Source organism: Rhamphochromis sp. 'chilingali' (assembly GCF_963969265.1).
Source record: "Rhamphochromis sp. 'chilingali' genome assembly, chromosome: 1".
Taxonomy (NCBI): Eukaryota; Metazoa; Chordata; class Actinopteri; order Cichliformes; family Cichlidae; genus Rhamphochromis; species Rhamphochromis sp. 'chilingali'.
In genome coordinates, this window is record NC_137929.1 from 40,342,348 (window position 1) to 40,366,263 (window position 23,916).

Sequence of the window (23,916 nt, forward strand, 5' to 3'; positions counted from 1 at the left end):
TGGGTCTACAAAGGAGGACATTTCCTACAGTGACAGGAGCACTACAGAGACAATCTATGTAGTCAGAAATCTGCGTGTAGCTCTCTTAAGCAGGACAGCTTCTGTGAGACTGAAACTAATTGCCCGAATGGACAATGTTGACCTTGAGACAGTGAAGAAAGCGTACCCGAAACTATGTGATGGGCTCGGGCTTGTTCAAAAACCATACACGATTAAGCTGAAGCCCAACGCTAAACCTTATTCACTGAAAGTGCCAAGGTGTGTTCCACTGCCACTACTGGGCAAAGTCAAAACAGAGCTGGAAAGGATGGAACAGTTGGGAGTAATCAGTCGTGTGGAAGAGCCCACAGACTGGTGTTGCGGCATGGTCGTAGCCCCCAAAAAGGACAAAGAGAAAGTCCATATCTGTGTGGACATGACACCATTAAATGAGTCGGTGTGTCGTGAAAGATATATCCTCCCCTCTGTAGACCAAACACTAGGCATGCTCACAGGTGCGCAGTATTTCTCCAAGCTTGATGCTAACATGGGTTTTTGGCAAATACCGCTGTCCAAAGAATCTGCTCTCCTCACCACACTTATTACGCCATTTGGTAGATACCATTTCAATCGTTTGGCATTTGGTATTTCCAGTGCATCAGAGCATTTCCAAAACATGATGATGACGGAAGTGACAGCCGGCCTCGCGGGAGTCATGTGTAACCCAGAGTAATTTCCTGCACTTATTTCCTGCCATTGAACGCATCACAAATGCATGACTCCAACCACATGACTTTGCTCAGCCAATCGGATGGCATGTAGGTCATAGTAAGCCTGTCCCGGCTTCCTCCCGTCAGATGCGTGGAGGCAAGCCAGGTGACAGAGCTGTTGCAGGTGTGTATTGGCAAACATTTGCGTTTCCCGTTTTAATGCATTTTTTTAACACCAACTAACTTATGCAACTTAGATGCTGATTACTGTGAGCCAGAGCCATAATGTTGTTGTGCACTGAACAGAACGGAATTGGTGAGTTTGAACTTTTAATTGACTGTTTGTATTGCTACCAGCTGACCCTAATCGGCTGCTGCCGGTCCAAACAATTTGATTTTGATTTGACTGATAGTTGTTGAATAACAAATGTTGTGGAGCTACATAGTATGTATGTATGTAGCAGTTGAAATGTTTTCAGTTAAATCCTTATTGGTTAGAAATATTATATTTAACCAATATATTGTTTGTTTATTTATTTATAAATTGTGTACACAGGAACAAGAATAACTTAATGTATTTAGCTTAATTGGCTGACATTTTTGTATTATTCTTGTGATTTCTTATTGGCCTTGTTTATTTAATGCAGGCCAGGTGAACCTTTTTGGGGTATGGAAAAGGATGGCGAGCCAATGAACGGCTAGGAGCAGGACACATTCTGCAATTGACGCTTCCACCGGTTGGGTAGGAAGCTATCAAAGACAACGCTCTGTCCCCATTTTCCAAATACACTGATTTCCGCAATCATACACACCATTCCTTTCATTTATGGACAATAGCGCTTGGACATCTCTCATGGACATTCAGATTAAACTCATGGACTTCAGTGTGGATCAGTGGATTTGATATTAACATGTGGTGTTTATGGGGGAACTGTTTTTTTGAGAACCTGTGTTGCTTGGTATAAGCCAGATAAATCTGTTTAGTTGTCTTTGTGTACCCTCACTGGGTTTTTGATTAATTGGATAGCTGCAGCAGGAGTGATTATTTAAGTTTTTCTTTTCTTGTTATTCTTTTTTGGGGTTTGGTTAAATACATGGTACCTGCAAAACCATTTTTTGTGGTGTGTGTGTGTGTGTGTGTGTGTGTGTGTGTGTGTGTGTGTGTGTTTATTAATTACTGCCCATCAGCTCCAGTGGCGTCCCTAAATCTTCTGATTAATAATAACCATAAAATCACACTCAATCCCTAGCCTGTATTACTTCATTAGCGCTACATCAGTGTTACACATGTGCCACATGGACGACATCCTGGTCTGGGGATCCACGAGAGAGGAGCACGACATGAGACTCCACGCTGTCCTCGACCATGCAGAGAAGGTGGGCGTCACCCTGAACATGTCAAAATGTCAGTTTGGCAAAAGAGCAGTGAAATTCTTAGGATTCATTGTGTCATCTGAAGGCATGAGTCCTGACCCTGACAAAACTAGTGCGGTGCAGAATATGACAGAGCCAAGCACCGTGAGTGAGCTTAGGAGCTTCTTAGGAATGGTGAAATCAGCTGGGGAAATTCATCCCAAACCTCTCCAAAAAAGACAAACCACTGAGAGACTTGCTTTCAACTAAAAATGTGGTATTGGGGGCACGAGCAACAAAACGCGTTTAGCAGTTTAAAAGAAGAACTGTCATCCGCTCCAGTACTGCAGCTTTACGACCCAAACAAACCCCAAAAGATCTCAGCAGATGCCTCTTCATACGGGTTGGGGGCAGTTTTGCTACAGAAAGACAATGACGTGTGGTCACCAGTTGCGAATGCCTCGCGATCATTGACAGCCACAGAGCAGCGCTATGCTCAGCTGGAAAAAGAAGCGCTGGCGCTCACCTGGGCCTGTGAAAGATTCAGTGACTTTATTCTAGGGCTACACTTTGAGCTTGAGACCGACCATAAGCCACTTGTGAGCCTACTTGGAGGACAAGCCTTGGATTTGCTTCCACCGCGGATACAGAGATTCTGCATGCGCCTAATGAGGTATTCTTACACTATAACGCACATTCCAGGCAAAAGCCTCACCACAGCCAACACGCTGTCACGGTTACCGCTGGCAGACAGCGTGATGCCCAGAGACAATGATCTTATGGAGGACACCGATATTTACGTTGACGCAGTGCTGGAGGGCCTTCCTACTAGCAGCAAATACCTTGCAGATCTCCGTGAGCAGCTACAGTCTGACAGCGTCTGTTCCCAAGTCATGAAGTTCTGTGCAGAGGGCTGGCCTGACAGGAACCAGCTGCAGGGAGTGGTAAAACACTACTGGTCAGAAAGAGCAGTTTTGAGTGTACACGATGGACTACTACTGCAAGGCACAAGGTTGGTCATACCTGCAAACATGCGAAATGCAGTTTTGGACAAAATACACGAGGGTCACCAAGGGGTAGTTAAGTGTCGAGAACGTGCCCGACAAGCAGTGTGGTGGCCAGGCTTAAGTAATCAGATCAGTGAACTTGTCCTTAAGTGCAGGCTGTGCATACAGGAGAGAGTTAATGTGAGGGAACCTCTTATGCCCACACGTTTACCTGAGAGGCCATGGTAGAATTTAGGAGTTGATTTGTTCACACTAAAAGACAAAAACTATCTGTTGGTAGTAATTATTTCTCGAGATATGTCGAGATTGCTCAACTCAGCCCAACTCGGTCAGCCAATGTGATTGTGCATTTAAAGTCAATATTTGCATGCCATGGAATACCTGAAGCATTGATTACAGATAATGGCCCACAATTTGCCTATCAAGAAATGAAAGACTTTGCAAAGGACTACTGTTTTGAGCATGTCACCAGTAGTCCCAGGTAGGGCTGGGCCATATTATACCGTTCACGGTAATACCGGTATAATGTTAGGCAACGATAGGAAAATGAAATATCGCGATAGAATATGAGTAAAACGCACATGCGCAGTGCCTTTGTTTTCATACGCACATGGCCGATTGTTGAGTGAAACAGATGAACCAGAATTGGTTTGTAAAAATGGTGCAACTTCAGTGATGTGGAACTGGTTTGGTGTTTGTCCGTCAGATACACGACAAAGCACATTTTTTTGCAGAACATGCAAGCGGCCGTCGTTATTGTCGTATTTGTCGGACTAATATGCTCTTAAATCTGGGAGTAATCTGGGTCCTAAACTCCGTATGCTTCAGGTCAAACAACACTGCAGCATCACTGAGAGTTAAAAACTCTCTAAATTCTTTCATCTTTAATAAAACGATCAGCGTTGCTGCTTTACCAGGTGTAACTATGAAGTTTAACTTCCAGGCATCCATGAAAACAAAATTTATTACATTTAACAGAGTTAGAAGTTAAGCTAGCGGAAGTTAGCTCGCTAGTTACCTAAGCATGATATAGCACGTTCTGACTGAGAGATTTCTGGAAAAAAATCAAACGTACAGCTCTGCTATCACTTCCAACATAAATGAAGACAGGAAACTAAACAGCAGTGACGTTTGTAGGGTTACTGAAGTTGGGCTAGCTGGTATATAATGATGTGATCGCTAGCGACACAGCTATGTTAGCATAGCATAAACAGTGAAGCTGGAGGACGAACACTAACACTTTTCCACTTATAAAAATTAATGTTAAGGTTCCTGATAGTTAGAGACAAATGCAATCGCATGGCAGGATGCTGTAAATGGACCAAACTTCAGTCAGGAGAACAACTGAGATAATCCATCCACAATACCAGGTTAGTCATTAATATACTGCAACAACATGGGAATAGAGCAGCTGCCAGAGAATTCAACATTAATTGATCAATGGTACAGAAGTGGAGGAAGCAAGAAGAATGAGTTTAATAAAGTTTAATTTATCTGACTGCTTTGTTTCGCTTAATGTGCCTTATAATCCTGTGCACTTTATGGTCCAAAAAATACGTACTGCACACTGCAGTTTAATGTTGCAAAGCTACGGAGCCCCCCAGGGGACATGGGAGAAAAAAAAATTACGGAGGAAAAAAAAAAAAATCGAGATCTCGCAAAAGTATTGCGAGCGCTCGCAAAAAGTATTGCGAGATCTCGCAAAACTCCAACAATGGCGGCAGCTACTTAGTTGTAATATTACTCTTTCTGGGTCACAAAATACACTTTTAAGATATTTTGAGGCGTGAATGTAGTTGTGTAAACGTCAGATACCTGCTCGGTTTACAAGACATCACATATTTGCAAAAGAGCTCCGACGTTTTTGGAGATCTGACACCCACTAGCTCGAAGCTAACGGGCGGTCGAGACCTACTACAGCCGGGAGGAACACCGCTTTCCCGGCACATCGTGCCTCGACCTCCCGGTCGGCTTCGAGCTGGCGGCCACTAGCTCGAAGCTAACGGGCGGTCGAGACCTACTACAGCCGGGAGGAACACCGCTTTCCCGGCACATCGTGCCTCGACCTCCCGGTCGGCTTCGAGCTGGCGGCCTCCGAAGAATGCGGCTAAAACTTTTGCGAGCGCTCGCAATACTTTTGCGAGCGCTCGCAATACTTTTGCGAGCGCTCGCAATACTTTTGCGAGCGCTCGCAATACTTTTGCGAGCGCTCGCAATACTTTTGCGAGCGCTCGCAATACTTTTGCGAGCGCTCGCAAAAGTCCGTCTTAATTTTTTTTTTTCCTCCCTAATTTTTTTTTTTTTTTCCTCCCTAATTTTTTTTTCTCCCATGTCCCCTGGGGGGCTCCGTACAAAGCACCTCTTTTTAACTTCAGTGGATATTATACATGGTTATGCTCAGGATATGTCAGCCCATTTCTACTGGAAATGCCTTTTGGTTAAACTTTCAGCAAGGAATTTGCATTTGCACTGTTAAATTTTTATAAAGCTTTAATGTACATAAAAACCAGCTTCTTGTTTAAGTGAAAATAAATGGAAGGTTGTCTTTTTGCGCTAGTAATGTTGTGGAGTTGTATTTTGTCTCGCATCAATTATATCGTCAGTTATATCGTTATCGCAAATTTTCAAATATATATCGTGATAAACGTTTTTGGCCATATCGCCCTGCTCTAGTCCCAGGTACCCGCAGAGCAACGGCGAGGCGGAGAGGGGTGTCCAGACCATCAAAAATCTCCTCAAGAAAGCCAGCGATCCATACAAGCCATTGCTGGCATACAGAACAACAGCACTGGCGAATGGCTACAGCCCGGCTCAACTTCTCATGGGGCGCAGGCTTTGTACTACTTTACCAATGCTTCCTGAAACCTTAGAGCCATGTTTGCCTGATTTTCAGCAGATTTGTCGTTCTGAGAGAGAGAAAAGGCTGAGACAAACTGAATGTTTTAACAAAAGACATAGAACAAGAGTATTGGATAAATTGTTGCCAGGGCAACCAGTCTGGATCACGGATGCAAAAGCACAAGGCACAGTGACATCAGTCCACCCAACTCCACGATCGTACATCATCAGTGGACCCCAAGGGACAATGGTAAATGGTAAATGGCCTGCATTTGTATAGCGCTTTTCTAGTCCATAGGACCCCAAAGCGCTTTACACTACATTCAGTCATTCACCCATTCACACACACATTCACACACTGGTGATAGCAAGCTACATTGTAGCCACAGCTGCCCTGGGGCGCACTGACAGAGGCAAGGCTGCCGGACACAGGCGCCACCGGGCCCTCAGAAGGAACCGCAGTCATCTTGTGCCGATCCCACAGAGACTCAAACCGAAGCAAAACAGATCCTGTCCACCCCTATAGAGACCGTTTCTGAGCCAAGCGCACCCCATACACCAGGTGTGGTTAGAACCCGGTCTGGTAGGGAAGTGATTAAACCAAAAAGACTTGATCTGTGAAGCTAATTGTTTGGAAAGGGAAAAGTTGTATTTCGAAATGCTAAGTTTTGTTTTTGAGAATAGCATGTTTAAAAGGACAAGAAGGTTTAACTTGTGTTAAGAGTGTAAGAGTTTATGTTTCCTGAAATGCTGGGGTATGTCTGTATTGAAAAAAAATATTACGCAGTTATGTTTTGTTTGAAGAGCAAAAGAATGTACCAGCCTAACTTCAGTAAGGGGGATGTGGTGTAATCTATATTGATGTACATCATACGCCACTAGGTGGCAGTACTTACCCACTCAACGGGAAGTGTGTGGCATGTAAAACAGCACAAGAGTAAGCTGTATTAAAGAAAGATTGTTGTTGCTCCACGTTATCGCTTGAGCGGGAGTTTTATTCAAGAGCTCAACACAACATCTCTCTCTCTCTCTCTCTCTCTCTCTCTCTCTCTCTCTCTCTCTCTCTCTCTCATACATATATACGTATATACATATTTGTGTGTGTGTGTGTGTAATGTCCATTGTGTTGATTCAAATGTGCTCTGGGACAATCATAGGCATTGGTTGCTACTGAAAACAGGAAATAAAGCTGGTCCACACTATGGGCTGAACCATTTGTTAGTGGTGGAGGGGGGTATTCAATTCAATTCAATTTTATTTATATAGAACCAAATCACAACAAAAGTCGCCTCAAGGCGCTTCAGGGTAACACTATGCAATATATTCAGTTTTGGAATTTATTTTCAGTGCTAACTGTAGCTAGGCTCAAAGTGTTAATGCAATCTCATTTTGATAAACAATGTTATATTAAAAACTAGGGTGGCACTAGGGGTGGCAAGAGATCACTTCAGGGTGGCACATGCCACCCTATGCCACCTCTCTAGATCCGCCCCTGCTGAGCTCTTGCAAATTGCTGCTTGTGTATAGTTGAGTTATAGCGGGATGATGGGTGATCTTTATTGGTGCTTTATTCAAATGCAGCTGAGAACAGGTGAGTCTTCAACCTGGATTTAAATAAACTGAGTGTTTCAGCTGATCTGAGGCTTTCTGGGAGTTTGTTCCAGATATAAGGAGCATAAAAGCTGAATGCAGCTTCTCCGTGTCTGGTTCTGACTCTGGGAACTGATAAAATCTGATAAAATCCAGATGACCTGAGGGATCTGGATGGTTCATACTGGGTCAGGAGGTCATTGATGTATTTTGGTCCTAAACCATTCAGAGCTTTATAGGCCAGCATCAGAACTTTAAAGTCTATCCTCTGACGGACAGGCAGCCAGTGTAAGGACCTCAGAGCTGGACTGATGTGGTCCACTTTTTTGGTCTTAGTGAGGACTCGAGCAGCAGAGTTCTGAATGAACTGTAGTTCACTACACCCAAATTTCTCGCCTGGTTTGTGGTTTTTAGATGTATAGATTGAAGTTCTCTGGTAACCTGTAATCGTTTTTCTTTGGCGCCAAAGACTATTACCTCAGTTTTGTTTTTGTTTAGCTGGAGAAAATTGTGGCACAACCAGTCATTGATTTCCTCAATGCATTTACCAAGAGCCTGTACAGGGCCTCGGTCTCCTGGTGACATTGTGATATATATTTGTGTGTCATCTGCATAGCTGTGGTAGTTTATTTTGTTGTTGTTTATAATCTGTGCCAGTGGGAGCATGTAGATGTTAAACAGAAGGGGTCCCAAGATGGAACTTTGGGGAACTCCACATGTGATACTTGTCTGCTCAGATGTGAAGTTACCTATTGATACAAAGTATTTCCTGTTTTCTAAAAGAGAGTTTATTACAGAGAAATGTCTCTTTCCAAAATAAAAGCTATACTATCCGCTTCTTCTGGGCTATATTCTCAGCAGCATAATTAAGGAGAATCACGTGCTAACAGCTGTCTAAATGACTCGGCTAAAGTTAGTAGCATGCTTGTTGTTTTTGTCTTTGCACTAGGATGATGTCGGCATAAATGTGCAGTCATATTCGTTGTGTTCCCACTAGTGCTTTCAGGTTAATCTCGTTGAAATGACCTTAACGCCACAACACGGCAAATCTCCGTTAACGAGCTACCACCGATCGCCCCGTGCATGGGGCTGGACGGCCAACACGTTAACGAGCTAACTGCGCTAACACACTAGTTCCCACCCATGTAATTGAGCATTGCATGGCACATCCAACATACTGTTTTACTTTAGTCCATGACTCGCTTACCTTCAGGGTCATACGTCACATGAAAACCAAAATAATTCCAAACGCCAGATCTGAATGAGGGTGGGGGAGGTCCATGTTGCAAGGAGAGCTTAACTTCTGTCTTGCTAGCTTGCCCTGCGCTCTTCCTTCTGACTATGCTGTCTGTGTTGAGCGCTCAGTGGATCTGCGCTGGACAGTGCAGCCTAGGCGGAGTAGTCGAACGCAGATTCACTGAGCGCTCAACACAGACAGCATCGTCAGAAGGAAAGTTGATGAAATAAATTACAAATGTTGTATTGTTCGATACATATGCGTACCGAACCGAAAGCACTGTATCGAACGGTTCAATATCGATACGAATATCGTTGCACCCCTAATATATATATATATTTTTTTTATTTTTTATTTTTTTATTTTTTTAAAGGGACTACATTAAAACATGAATAGTAAATTGTGACATCTAATAGAGCATTTGAAAAAAAAATCATCAAAGAGCCAATTTGTAAATGATTGCATTAACCTTACCAATCACTGGCTTGACCTAGCAAATTTCCTTAGTGGACCAGTGTTCTCATCTTATCATTTAATATTGATTCTGTATCTGACTAAAACGGTTCAGTATCTATTGCATCCTGTTTCAAACTTCAAACCATAAGCAAAACACCTTTTTAAGAAGGGAGAAAAAAGTAAGAAACAAATGTACTTAACAGAGTCATTGTTCTCCTCTAGATTCAACAACGATGAGGTTGGTCCTGCTGGGAAAAACTGGATCTGGGAAAAGTCACCTGGGTAACACCATTCTTGGAGAGGAGCTCTTTGCCACTTATGACTCTCCAAACTCTGGAACAATGAAATGCCAAACAGAAACCAAAACAGTCAGTGGAAGAAGCATCACTCTGATTGACACCCCTGGTTTCTTTGACACAGGAAGGTCTGAGGAAGATCTGAAGCCTGAGATAATGAGCTGTATGACAGAGTGTGCTCCTGGGCCTCATGCTTTTCTCATTGTGCTTCGAGTGGGTAAATTCACAGAGCACGAGCAGGCTGTCGTCACTAAGATACATCAGTCTTTCTCAGATGAAGCTCTAAAATATGCTGTAGTTGTTTTCACTCACGGTGAACAGCTCAAGAAAAATATGAAAATTGAAGATTTTGTCAGTCAGAACAAAAATCTGAGTGATCTGGTGTCAAAGTGTGATGGTCAGTGTCACGTCTTTGATAACGAACACTGGAACAACAACCAGCCAAACAACTACAGGAGCAACCAGTTCCAGCTGGAGGAGTTGCTGAAAACAATAGAAAAAATGGTGGTGGAAAAAAACGGAGGTTACTACACAAATAAAATGCTGCAACATGTGGAGACGGCAATACAGAAACGGGTAGAGCATATTAGACACTCAATGCCAGATAAAACCCCAGAAGAGATCAGAAACCAGGCTAAAACTAGTGTGTTTAAGAGGTTTCTGATCCAAACGACAGGGATTGCAACAGGAGCTTTGCTCGGTGCTTTATTTGGTGTAGTAACATTGTGTGAATTTGCTGTGAAATCTGTGAAGATGAGTGTCACAGAAATGTTAGCATGTGTGTCTGCTGCTGCAACAGTAGGAAAAACAGCACTAGTAGCTGGTGGGACAGTAGGTTTGGCAGCAGCAGTAGCAGGAGGTGTAATGGGAGGCATCACTGGAAATGAAGCCGCTAAGGATGCAGAGTCACCTTTAGAAGCTGTACAGAGAACATATAAGGCTGTCCAAGAAAAAAGAAAAGCTTTTACTGAATTTTCGTAAGATTTTCTTAATAAGCAGATATTTATGTGAACATTTGATTATTTAATTACCTCTTGATAATGTTACATTACATATAATGTTCACATATTTAGGAGGCAGTACATAAATTTGTTTTTATTTGGAGGTTTTTGGGACTATTAAAGGTTTATTCAGCGGTTTCCGTCATTTAGGCGCCTATTTCTTTTTTCTTCGCTTACTTTGCCTTGGGCCACTGTGTCAAAATTTTTCATACAGTTGGGAATAAGGGAAATGTGGGGTAAAGCAAGTGAAGGCTCTGATTAATTCAACACCATTGCCAGCAGTAAGAGGGTTCATCTGGAGGAAAGATATTTGGAGGGGCTCACAAACAGCAATAGTGCCATCAGGCAGCCTTCACACCTCCAACGACCCCAACAATAGAGACACTTTGGACACTCATTCCCCCACCTCTCCCCCCTCCATAGAGCCATCACCACCTTCAAACTGTTCACCTACAACACCCCCCTCCTCACCCCACACAAAAGAGGATTTCACACCACCTCCTCCGACCACAACTCTTCATATTCATGAAGCAGATGTGAGGAAGCAGTTTAAGAATCTGAATGCTCGGAAAGCTCCCGGCCCAGACGGTGTGTCTCCTGCCACCCTCAGACACTGTGCAAACGAGCTGGCCCCAGTGTTTTCTGGCATCTTCAACTCCTCACTGCAGGCATGTCATGTGCCTGCCTGCTTCAAGTCCTCTACCATAATCCCTGTCCCCAAGAAACCTAGGATCACTGGACTAAATGACTACAGACCCGTGGCTCTGACATCTGTGGTCATGAAGTCATTTGAGCGCCTAGTTCTCTCCCATCTCAAGACCCTCACGGCCCCCCTCCTGGACCCCCTGCAGTTTGCATATAGAGCCAACAGGTCTGTAGACGACGCCATCAACATGGCCCTACACTTCATCCTGCAGCATCTGGACTCCCCAGGAACCTACGCCAGGATCCTGTTTGTGGACTTCAGCTCTGCCTTCAACACCATCCTTCCAGACCATCTCCGAGACAAGCTTTCCCAGATGAATGTGCCTGATCCCATCTGCCGGTGGATCACTGACTTCCTGACGGACAGGAAGCAGCATGTGAGGCTGGGAAAGAATGTCTCGGACTCCCGGACCATCAGCACCGGCTCCCCTCAGGGCTGTGTTCTTTCTCCTCTGCTCTTCTCCCTGTACACCAACTGCTGCACCTCCACCCACCAGTCTGTCAAGCTAATCAAGTTTGCAGATGACACCACCGTTATTGGACTCATCTCGGACGGGGATGAGTCTGCCTACAGGAGGGAGGTTGAACGTCTGGTGTCCTGGTGCAGCCACAACAACCTGGTGCTGAATGCCCAGAAGACAGTGGAGATTATTGTGGACTTCAGGAAGCACACAGCCCCACTCCCCCCCATCATCCTGACTGACACCCCCATCACCTCTGTGGACTCATTCCGCTTCCTGGGTACCACCATCACCCAGGACCTGAAGTGGGAGCCCACCATCACCTCCGTCATCAAGAAAGCCCAGCAGAGGATGTACTTCCTGAGGCAGCTGAAGAAATTCAACCTGCCAACACGGACGATGATGCAGTTCTACACCGCAATCATCGAGTCCATCCTCACCTCCTCCATCACTGTGTGGTACGCTGGAGCCACTATCAGGGACAAACAGAGACTGCAGCGTGTTGTGCGCTCTGCTGAGAAGGTGATTGGCTGCAGACTCCCATCTCTGCAGGACCTGTACACCTCCAGGACACTGCGGCGTGCAGCCCGGATCTCAGCTGACCCTTCTCACCCTGGACACAGTCTGTTTGACCTGCTCCCCTCAGGCAGGAGGCTCCGGTCCATTCGCACCAGAACCTCTCGCCACAAGAACAGTTTCTTCCCCTCTGCTGTTGGACACATGAACAATAACCACATGACTGTCCCCGCCACTAACACATGACCCTACGCTGTGTCACTGCATCATTTCATGTCTGGCACTGATCACCACCTGCACTCATGTATATATCTTTCTACGTAGCACTCATAATTCTTATTCTCATGTATATATCTCATGTATATCTCATGCACATATCTTTCTTTCTACATAGCACTTTAATTCTTATTGTTTGCCCTGAAGCACCGCAGCAATTTCCTAATGTTGTAAACCTCAACATCTGGCAATAAACCCATTCTGATTCTGATTCTGACAACGGCTATCTTTCCCTGGCAAAAAGCAATTGTGTTTCAGTTACTGGAAGGATGTAACTTTGCCAGTGCCGGACTTGAACTCTTGTCTTTTTTCACGTTACTCTGACACCCCATCCTTTTTTTAAAGCAACTCATTTGCTACTTTAGGGCCAGAATCTGTTGGTGTTTATTAACTATAACTGGGGTTTTACTTGAGCACTCATGTTGCAGCATAATGCAACCTTCCACAGCTTTAAGGTGAATAAAATGTTTAAATGAAGTGTGGTTTGCCTTTTTTTGTTTACAATCAAGTTTAATTTCTATCACAAATTCGCATGATAGTGCTTTGCAAACTGTGTAAGTTCGAGGAAGTACACACCAGACAGGCTATTTGTTATTTCATGTAAATATAGGTGAGGCCAAGCACACACCTATATTAGTCATAACTTAAGTGTAATAACATCCCACTAGGTGTGGCATGGAAAAAGGTTAGAGCTTTACCCTTAGTATTATTGCTGTGGCTCAAGCAATGGAAGCTTTATAACGTTCACTGTCACAAATGAGATATTCAGAGTTCCATTTTACTAGAAAAGTGTCCCCATTACTGTTCTGAATTTATCATTAACAGCATGTGCAGTTGTTTGGTCATATGGCCCATATTTCAATTCAATTTTTAGTTTCATTTATATAGTACCAAATCACAGTAACCGTGTCCTCAAAATCCTTTGAAAAGTAAAGATCAGACAATAGCACAGAGAAAACCCCAACTATCAAATGAACCTCTATAACAGGGGTGGGGGAACTAAACCCAGGGTGATATCCTTCAGTATGAGAGAGCTGTGACTGAGCGTTCATGGGGCTCATCTGGATTTCTATCTGCATCTCAAGTTATCTCATGTTACATACAAAACAAAGCACCGTCTGATAACCCATTTCTACATAAATGTGTAATTGCTGTTTCCAAAGAGAGGAACAGCTGCAAAAATCATCCCAAAACCTTCCATACACTTTCTTACTTAGACTACAAAGTCACATTGTCAAGTTTAAGATGGCCTGAATAATGGCCTCTCTCTCTCTCTCTCTCTCTCTCTCCCTCCCTTAGAGTAATGACAAAATTTATGTTTAATCGTGGCTCTAAGATATGCTTACAATACCTAATTCAAAGCTAATAATTATATCTAATGATGGCCCACTTAAAGCTGACGCTCCAGCACGTGTGTCAAAAACCACACTGCTTCAGAAGCACTGTGTCAAGGTTTGATTTGTTTGGCCAGAGTCATGTGATCAGTGACATTTAGAACGTAGCTGATTCGATGGTTTATAAGGAAGTGGATCATTCGCGGGATTTGTGGAGTGCTTTGATAGTGAGTGACAACAAACTACTGATCATTCTATTGAGCGATACTGAGCCAGCAAGGAAGAGGGGAGGTTCTGTTGTGTGGGAGTATTTTGAGTTGATTTTCCTCAATCGGGTGGGTTTGCCAGCTTTTTATTCTTGTTGTTTGTCTTTGTTTTGATTGTGTTTATTTTATTTTTAATAATATTATTTACAAACATACCTGTCCAGCTGTCCAGTGATTAATTGTATAAGTACCATAATGTGTTGTACATTATTATATGTATATTAATGTGTTTTTCATTTATTGTATTTACCAACATCAAAAAGTCACAAGCAAAGAAAGACCACACCATGGCACATGTTTAAATAAGGGAAGCTTATTGATCAAATTTATCTATTAAGCAAATAGACATAATTATTTCACCCAAAAAACATACATATTCAAAGCAACAAACGTGTAGGCCCAATATCAGACAGAACAGTGAACTCTGTAGAATGGGCAGTCATAATGAAGCACTACACTTTAATTTGTAGATTCAAGCTGTTCTTCATAATTTTGGCCACCAGATGTCACCAGAGAGGAATGTGTTGAAAAGCTAGTATGAAGCGTTTTTAACACAAGCTTCAATGCTTCAGAAAGCTTCATTTGAGCATCTAATAGACTCCAGTTTGTTCATGTAAATCAGGGGTGGGAGACTCCAGGCCCAAAGGGCTGATGTCATGCAGGTTTTAGATGTCACCTTGGGTCAACACACCTGAAACAAATGATCAGTTTTTTACCAGGCATCCAGAGAAATCAAAAACATGTTGAGGAGGTAATTTATCCATTTAAATCAGCTGTGTTGGATCAAGGACACATCTAAAACCTGCAGGACACCGGCCCTTGATGCCTGGAGTTCCCCTACCCCTGATTGAATGAGTCCATTGCCTATCCAAAACCTAGAAACCTTCCCAATAAAGCAACGGGGACAGAGACAACTATAAGTGTTGATATGTGAGTGCTAGGTGAACTTAAGTCTGCTACTGCAAATGAAAACATCATAGTTTACACATACTACAATTGACTAGACAAGCTAACCAATGCCAGTCTAGTGAAAGGTCCGAACAAGAACACACTCCTGTTTATAAAAAAGATATATATATATATTTTTTAAGTAATCATTATTACTTAGCAGTGATTGTTCCAGAATAAAACAAATATGGATTTGAATGTATTTCTCTGCCTATGGTAGTGCAGTGCTCCATAGTTGTATATGAACATTTAGAATATTGCTTTGTTGTTCTAAAACTGTCATGTTGTTCTAAAACACAGCCCAGAAGATCACTGGCTGCTCTCTGCCCAGCCTGGAGGTCACTGCAAACTCTCGGTACCTCAGCAGAGCTGGCAATATCATCAAGGACCACTCTCACCCCAGCAACCAACTGTTTGAACTATTACCGTCAGGCCGACGGTACAGGTCACATAAAACCAGGACAAACAGATTCAGGGATAGCTTCTTTCCCAGAGCTACCACCGTAGTAAATAAGCACAAAAACAATTGAACCTATTCCATACCGTCACTGTCATTATATTATGCTGCTATTCATACTGTCATTATATTAATGCTGCTATCCTGTATATATTGTACATACTATTGTTTGAGTACTTACGATTGTTTTTTTTGTACTTTTTATATTTTACATTTATATTTATTATTGAAACTTGCACCAAGGGAGTGGCACTCCAATTTCGTTGTACTCTGTACAATGACAATAAAGGCTATTCTATTCTATTCTATTCTATTCTATTCTATATGCGAGTTTGCATATTTACTGTGCCACCCTACAATACTGTGATTTCCTACACATACTGTCAGTGCACTGTGTGCATGTGTAGTCATGTCATTACACTGACTCCATTAGTTACAGAAAACCTTGGAAGAACTTCTGCTTCCTAACAAAAGAATGATCAAAATACCTCTGAAATAAGTTTGAGTAGGGAGACCGGGGATAGTTGTAACACTTCCAATTTCTCCAATCAGGGCTAAGTTTCAAATGATGTGACTCATCCTGTGCATGCCCAATTCAGTTCTGCTATCACATGTGAAAAATCAGCACATTTCGTCAAACACAGACAATTTAACATGAAAAAAAGTAATTTGTATGCCAAAAAGTAAGTTTTTCTACTTTATTTCAATTTCTAATAGCATTATCTGCTTTGCAGTTAAACTCATCAAACTTAAATTATGTTATTTGTATGTCTGTGGGGATATATTCTGTGTAGGTCTTTAGTGCTAATGTTTTAGCCGTTGGCTGTAATGTTAGCTAGTTCATGGCTATAGGAGTCTGGGTCAGTTGTAACAGCAACAGTCTGAGTTAGTTGTAACAATAATGCAGATGTTACAACTTACCACACTATTACTTTAACTTATATTAAACAAGTTGGGGCAACGACATCAGCAGAGAGAGGTTCACTGGTCGCTTTTGTATATGCGGTTAATGCCATTAGCAACACAACTACTTCACTGTTTGTGTTCCCACACATACATTATGCAGACCACTGTGTCAGAGATGGACCAGTAGGAAGTACTGGTAGTGGAAATAAATCGGGATGGGTGCAAGAAACAGATTTCCTCATCTTTCTGAAGCACTCTGCAAACCACACCAAGGTAAGCCAGGATAAAAAGTAATGGAATTGCGATGCTGGTGAACAACTACAATTTTTCAGCTTCATTGTTATGTTCAAAATTGGTGCAAGAGTTGTAGGTTATAATGCCCACTGAGCCAATGAGGCCAAACTCAAGGAAGACCAACCAAAATTAATGAAATATTCAGTTGCAGAAAATTCCATAATTTGTCTTTTTTGGGGGGTTGGAATATGTTCAAAAGCTAGATTTCTGCATTCTGTCACACACACACAGCTACATAAATGGATGTAAGTGCATTCATGCGTTGAATAAACAAAGATTACATGTTAATGTTTTGTCAGTACCCTTATTTCATTGTGTTACATTTCACCCCAGGATATGTTACAACTAACCCAGACTATGGGGTTAATTGTAACATTTCACTCTTCGTGTTTGAGACCATACCATGCAATGGGTAATTGTGCTGCAGAGAAAATAGCTGCACTATTTAATAGCAGAGACATGTAAATACTTTGCATTACATTTTGAATCCACCACCTTAAAAGAGCTCCAGTTTACAGACAGAAATGTCAAAAATGTTACAACTATCCCCGGTCTCCCCTACACACCTGCTAGACCTCATATCACTGGAAAGAAATCTATAAACAATAATCAACAAAACTTTGTGAGGAAGCAATTTCACTCTCCTTCTGTCCAGCTGTAGCTTCTCAGCACTCCCCACTTTTTTTGATTGCTTATTCACAATTACATTGGTCATTTCCTTTAAGGTAAAACTCAAGAAATTCCATTTGCGTATGAATTGTGTCCTATAAACACACTTTCTTTGTCTTCCCTATCAGTTATTGAATAGTTGCATCCACCTCTAAAGTAATTACATTTTAATCTGTTTTGCAGAGCAAGCAAACAGCATGTAAGTTGGTAGATTACAGAACTACCTGACATTCAGCCACAATGTAGACAAAGCAGGATAACTTCTAAAAGTCTACAAATTAGATCTTCAGTTAAAGTGACTGCAAGCTACAAAAATGATCCAGAAGATACGAGCCAGCTGCTAAACAAACAGATGAGATCAAGAAAGTTCACCATTGATGCTACATGAGAAACATCATTTCTACTTAAGAAAACTCTTCAACTCTTGATTGAATTTACTGAGATGGCTCATCTCAACAGGCAGCAAAGGACGTGTGATCTACTTGTTGTTCGTCTGAACAGATTTTGTGTCAAGTCATTTTTATTAAATGTTTTGATGTTGTTAGCTGTTTGACATATACATGTTATTCCGCAGTTTTATTTTATTTTTTGTAAAAAATGTAGACACTAATCATTAAATGTTACAATTAAACTAAATAACCTTGTTTTTTGTTTGTTTTTGTAAATATAGTAGAAGTTTGAAAGATTTCTGTGAAACAGTGACAGAGACAATCCCTGCACAATACTTATGATCAGCACGTTTTGGAGAAATCCCTGCACAAACAAGAGAGAAGGTATTGAGACCGTTGCAGACAGCAGGATGTGACTGTGGTGATCAATGTGCTTCAGCAACATTCGTGTTGCTCACAATAAATCAATTTATAAAGTAAAACATACAGAGAAAAGTCTGCGTGTTTGATGACATAACCACACAGATTTCCAGCTGTTTTTAAGGCTCTTTACAATCCACAGCAAAAATAATAATGAGAGAGATGGTGTTTTCTTTCGAGCATGTGTAATAAATAGAAGCGGTAGTATCAAATAAATAATTAAACAATTGCGGAGACCACCCCAAATGTCTCTGGCATGCGTCGAAGCAGCAGGTACCCATTACCTCGTTTAGTCGTAGTCACGTGACCTGGGTATTTAGCCCCGCACTTCGGAGGAGTGTTTTAATAAGATGGCAGTAATGCAACAGTTTTGGATACAAGCTGCCGTTAAACTCGACTGAAGAAGAAGAAGAGCGTTTTAATACGTCTGTATCGACTTTTGTTTTGGTTAGTACGCCCAGCTTTGCGGACCAACTTCTTTGTGGTCTGATGCTGCTGCGCCACCTCCACCCTTGTTACGCATGACACGTAGCACCAATCAGTGTTGAGACCCCGGATTGTTTGCCGCGCTTGGCTCACAGGTGAATTGATTACAGTGTTTCTTAGATAAGGTGCGACTATTTGCGGTTCCTGTCAATGGACTGCGCTTTTGATTTGGTGGGTCTCATATTACAGACAGTGTAGAGCATGTACTGAAGAGGCTTAGGGCCACCAGGGGAAAAAAAAAATATGTGACTGGTTCTGCAACCCAATTTGTCTCCTTGTTAAATGTTGAGTGTCCGTCCAGTTCACGTGGTCTGTTGCCGAGCCTGGTATTTTTATTTTCTGTACAAGTTTTCGTAATCTGCAGTTTATCGGTGGCATCTGCTAGTTCGTAACTCCCACAGTATATAAATTGTACAGTAATGATGAATCGGAAACGCTAAGATTTTAAACCTCCGCTTTTTCAGAGAAAACGAGAAGTGTTCTTCACGTGGGTTTCATCCAAATGGCAGAGAAGTGGCAGCCGCAGTGTGGCGTCGAGTTGGAGCCGAATCAGTTTTACTGCTCGGTATGTCTGGACCTGCTCAAAGATCCCGTCACCATCCAGTGTGGACACACTTACTGCAGAAGCTGTATCGAGGGATGCTGGGACCAGGAAAAGGAGAAGGGAACGTACAGCTGTCCTCAGTGTAGGGAGGCCTTCAGTCCAAGGCCTGTCCTCGGGAGGAACAACATGCTGGCTGAGGTGATGCATCCACGGTGCTGCTTTTGAAAATAAATAAAAATAAATAAAATGACAATAAAACGTAGCAAGTTAACTAAAGTTCAGATACTCGGAGCTCAGAGAAATACTTATTGAGAAATATTTTTCTTTTTCTAAATTATTCTTTCTGATATTATCGTTATCCAATTTCTAGTTTGTTTTCATTTACAACATTTATAAACAGATTTTCATTAATGGTGTGGTGGTTTGCTTGGTTTGATTCTAGTCTGAGACACATCCCTTTGGGTTGAGTCAGGAAGGGCAGCTGGTATAAGTGAGTACAGTGAACTCATTGTTATGTTTAAGAAACCGTTTGAGATGATTTGAGCTTTGAGATGGTGTGTTAGCCTGCTGGAAGTAGCCATCAGTAGATGACATGCTGCGGTCATAAAAGGATGGACATGGTAGGCAACAATACTTTGGTAGACTGTGGTGTTTCGGTGATGCTGTGTTTGGACTGGGGGAGGCAAAGTGTGCTAGAGGATATCGCCTCTACAGCATTCTAACACAAACCGGAACTGATGCAAAGCAGGATGGATCCATGCTCTTATATTGTTCATGCCAAAGTTGCAGGAGAAATGTGTTCTTCAGAACCAGCGACAGTCTTCTTCAGTAGTCTAATTTTAGTGAGCGTGTGTGAATTCTGGCCTGAGTTGTGTGTTCTTTGCTGTGGAAGTGGCTGTTGCAGATCATCTGCTCAGTTTGAATTTCAGCAGGTGATCTTGACCATGTATACATGCCTAAACGCAGCGAGTTGCTGCCATGTGTTTAGTTGATTAGATATTTGTGTTGAAACAAGCAGATGAACAGATGCACCTCATAAAGTGTCCAGTAATCATAATTTTATATTTTCTTTGGCATGTCATTAGATTTTCTTGTGGGTGTTTGCATTGTCTGCTCTTGTTACCCCTAAAATATTTAAATGAATTATATTATCATCATAGCACATGCTTTCTAAATGATAGTCCATCCATCCATCTTCATCCGCTTTGTCCGGGGCCGGGTCGCGGGGGCAGCAGCCTAAGCAAAGACAGCACTATCTAAATGATAGTGCTGTCTTAAAATAAATAACACATTTTTCTATAGTTTCGATTCTGTTTGTCGTGCAAAACCTTTGACCGCTTTTATTTGATCACTGTAGGTTGTAGAGAAGCTGAAGAGGACAGTAACCCAACAGGCCCGTCCAGCTTCTTCTCTTGCTCCTGCAGGACCAACAGACATTGCCTGTGATTTCTGTTGTGGGACCAAAAGAAACAAAGCCAGCATGTCTTGCCTGACCTGCTTGGCATCGTACTGTCCTGCTCATCTTGAGCCTCACCACAGTTTTCCTGTGCTGAAGCTTCACCAGCTGGTGTCTGCTACAGTGCCACTTAAGGAAAAAATATGTGCGAAGCACAACAAGCTGATGGAGGTTTACTGTAAGACTGATCAAAGGTGTATCTGCTATTTGTGCACCTTGGACGATCACAGGCGCCACTCAACAGTGTCAGCTGCAGCAGAAAGAGCTGATAAACAGGTAGAGACAAAAAGCCAATGTAAATCTGGAGAGTGGTTGAATTTGACTCCTGTGACTGAAATATTCACAATGACACATTCGTGGTTGCTTCTTACAGGTAAAACTTGGTGAGATCCAGAGTGCAGTCAAGCGGAGATTCCAGGAAAGACAAGAGGAGCTGAATGAGCTGGTCAAAGCTGTGAAGGACTTTGAGGTGTGGAAATAAGACTAGAAAACATGTTTCTGCTCTGACCACAGCAGTGTCTTTTGTACAGGTTCTGACATCTGGCAGTGAGAGCTGATAACATGACTGTCTGTAATTGCAACACGTATTCCTGCATTTTGGTGTACACCTGCTACGTTTGTTTTGAATTTATTTTATGTTCATATGTTTTTGCCAGGAACAAAGTGAATCTAGAAAACTTTCTATGTTGTGCATCTATTGTAAATTGAACCTTCTTTATACATTATATATAAACAGATTTGGTGTCAGACTGCTGTGAAGTCCAATGACAGGCTCTTTGACAAGCTGATCTCCTCCATCCAAAAACGGCGTGCTTTAATGAAGGAGTTGATTGAAGCTCGGAGGAAAACTGCAATAGCTGAGGCAGAAGATCTGCAGATGCAGCTGAAGGAGGAGATAGCCACGCTGAGGAGAAGAGATGCTGATGTGGAGCAGGTTTCTCACACAGCTGACCATATTCATTTCATTCAGGTAAAAGTTGTGTTCTAGACCAACCAGTCTTTCTTTTTATAATTTTCACCTCGTACACATTTTATTATTTCAATTCAGAATCAATCAAGCATCTATAGCTGCAAGACACGAGTATTACCGTAGTAAAATGTGCTAGAGAATATTACACCCATGTTTCCATATTTTGGCTATATTATCTGTGAAACCAGCTGCCTGATTTGGACTTTGGGAATATTGTGCGCCTTTATATACGGAAAGATAAACATGTCAGGTTCCTATCTGCAACATGGCAGTTTCTGCAGGCCTCCAAATCTGTTAATTTGCAGAGCCATAGTACAGGAGACTCCCCCACCCCAGATTTGAAGGACCTAGATCAAGTAGTTTTCAGTTAAAACTCCCGGAGAACAATGCTAGAAAGACTTCTAAAAACACTCTCACCTTGGCAGCAGGGACATGAAACTTCCCATTAGGAAGTGTCTTTCCCCTGGAATTTTGTTTTAATGAATTGAGACAGAATGTTCCATGTAACATGCAGTTAATATGCTTTTTCTGTTCTGACTTGTCATTTTTCCTCTAGATCTTCCAGTCTCTCTCAATCTCATGTGAATCGCCAGACCTGCCAAGAGGCACTGTTATTCGTCCTAAACGTTCAATGGAAGCGGTGACTGACTATGTGTCTGACCTGGCAGATGACATGAAAAACCTTCAGCAGACCACATGGCCTGAGATCTCTGCCACAGGTGCGCATATATATGTAAAGGTGCCTGAAGGAAATATTAAATAGTTGAATACAGTTCCTCTGTTTTCTATTTTTATATATATTTCTTTTCCCTGTTAGTGTCTGTTACAGATGTTGTGCTGCCACCTGTGCCAAAGACCAGGGGAGAGTTATTGCGCTGTAAGTAAAACTGTTAAGGCAGATCATTATATAAATGAAGTAATCACTTAATAAATACTAGAAGGCTGATGATATTCCTGGTTTGCTTGTCTATCAGATCACTGTCCTCTAACACTGGATCCCAACTCGGTCAACAAATGCTTTGTCATTTCACAAGAATCTAAACGAGTGACGAGTGGCTGCTATGAGCGTTTTCATTTATCTCACTCGGACAGGTTTGGAGGTGTGAAGCAGGTGCTGTGCAGAGAGGGTTTAACAGGGCGGTGCTATTGGGAGGTCAGTTGGAGTGGTGGCGCCTGGTCAGTGGCAGCGTCTTACAAAAACATCAGCCGGACATCATTCGACTCAGAATTTGGGAAGAATGACAAGTCCTGGAGTTTGGAGTGCTCTGCAGATGGTTATACTTTCAGACATGACTCAGTAGCCAAGGCGGTGTCAGGTCCTCGTACCTCTCAGATTGGCGTGTACCTGGATTACAGGTCAGGTACTCTGTCGTTTTACAGCATCTCTGACACCATGACTCTGCTTCACAAAGTGCGCACAGTATTTACTCAGCCTCTCTATCCTGGCCTTGAGCTGAAGGAAGGAAGCTCTGGCTGTTATGCAGAAGTGAAGAAGTTGTGATGCCAACTTTTTCACCTCTACCATGTTGATTAATGTCTTTCAAGACCTAAAATAAGCAGTGAAGAAACCTGTGAGCACATTGAACTTGACACTTATTTGCTGAATGACTCGCACTGTTTGGCTGTTGAAAGGTGACCCAGGTGCTCCACTGTGACAAAGGACATTGAAATTATAAGGTTTTTTTTCCGCTCTAATTAATCTATTCTTAACAGGTGTTTGTTTTTTTGTTTGTTTTTTTAAATTGAGTTTAAATGGACTTTTTCACTTGCATGTACTTCATTGTTTTCTTTCCATTTTACTTCTTTAATTTCTGGGGGGGGGGATAAAGTTGACAACATACTGCGCACAGGGCTTATTGTACTAATGATGAATGGGTTCAGATGAAGTCAGCTTTGCAGTCAGCTATAGCTACATTGATGCTGTATTGAACTATGACCAAAGTCTAGAAGATGGGAAAGCAGGATAAAGGTTAGTGTGGCTTTTGTGACACTTTTCCAAAGGTACTGCACTCATTTCTCAAAGGTTTGTCAAATTAATGGTCCTGTATTTTTAATTTAACTGTTTTTAGACTGCTTTCATAGGATTCCTTTCCTGTTTATCTGAGGTTGTGCTAAAAATCAATAAATAAAAATGATTGCCAATATTTAAACTGTTGTGAATGACTTGTTTGTCCATGATCTGTCAAATGTGTCTCTCATTAATGATATCCAGTCTTTTTGAGCCAAAGTATGTTCCTATCACAAGTTAGAAGCTGCAGTTTTGACAAAGTGACTTCATATACTCCCAAGTAAAGTGTCATGTTATATTAAAAATGTCTTCTTCAAAAGAGATCTGGTCTCGAGGCTGTCAGT

General features: G+C 42.2%; 2 protein-coding genes across 3 annotated transcripts in view; both read left to right on the forward strand.

Annotated features, from left to right (window-relative positions):
- The window catches only part of LOC308392411 (tripartite motif-containing protein 16-like), a 49,832-nt gene extending 26,134 nt beyond the window's left edge, over window positions 1-23,698 (forward strand). The window contains exons 1-8 of one of the 2 annotated variants that reach the window (XM_080875441.1): window positions 18,692-18,765; window positions 19,059-19,336; window positions 20,496-20,870; window positions 20,968-21,063; window positions 21,331-21,564; window positions 22,121-22,283; window positions 22,382-22,441; window positions 22,539-23,698. In XM_080875441.1, the coding sequence (XP_080731567.1) occupies window positions 19,097-19,336; window positions 20,496-20,870; window positions 20,968-21,063; window positions 21,331-21,564; window positions 22,121-22,283; window positions 22,382-22,441; window positions 22,539-23,065 (1,695 nt within the window). In that variant the 5' untranslated portion in view covers window positions 18,692-18,765; window positions 19,059-19,096 and the 3' untranslated portion in view covers window positions 23,066-23,698. Of the gene's footprint in view, window positions 1-18,691; window positions 18,766-19,058; window positions 19,337-20,495; window positions 20,871-20,967; window positions 21,064-21,330; window positions 21,565-22,120; window positions 22,284-22,381; window positions 22,442-22,538 lie in introns of those variants that run through there. The other variant, XM_080875440.1, reaches the window with a different exon arrangement.
- On the forward strand, window positions 9,404-10,447 carry LOC308408184 (GTPase IMAP family member 7-like; the record flags this gene model as incomplete). The annotated part of the gene is made up of 1 exon (XM_080900333.1): window positions 9,404-10,447. The coding sequence occupies one exon, from the start codon at window positions 9,404-9,406 to the stop codon at window positions 10,445-10,447; it is 1,044 nt and encodes a 347-aa protein (XP_080756459.1).
- Window positions 23,699-23,916: the final 218 nt, after the last annotated feature.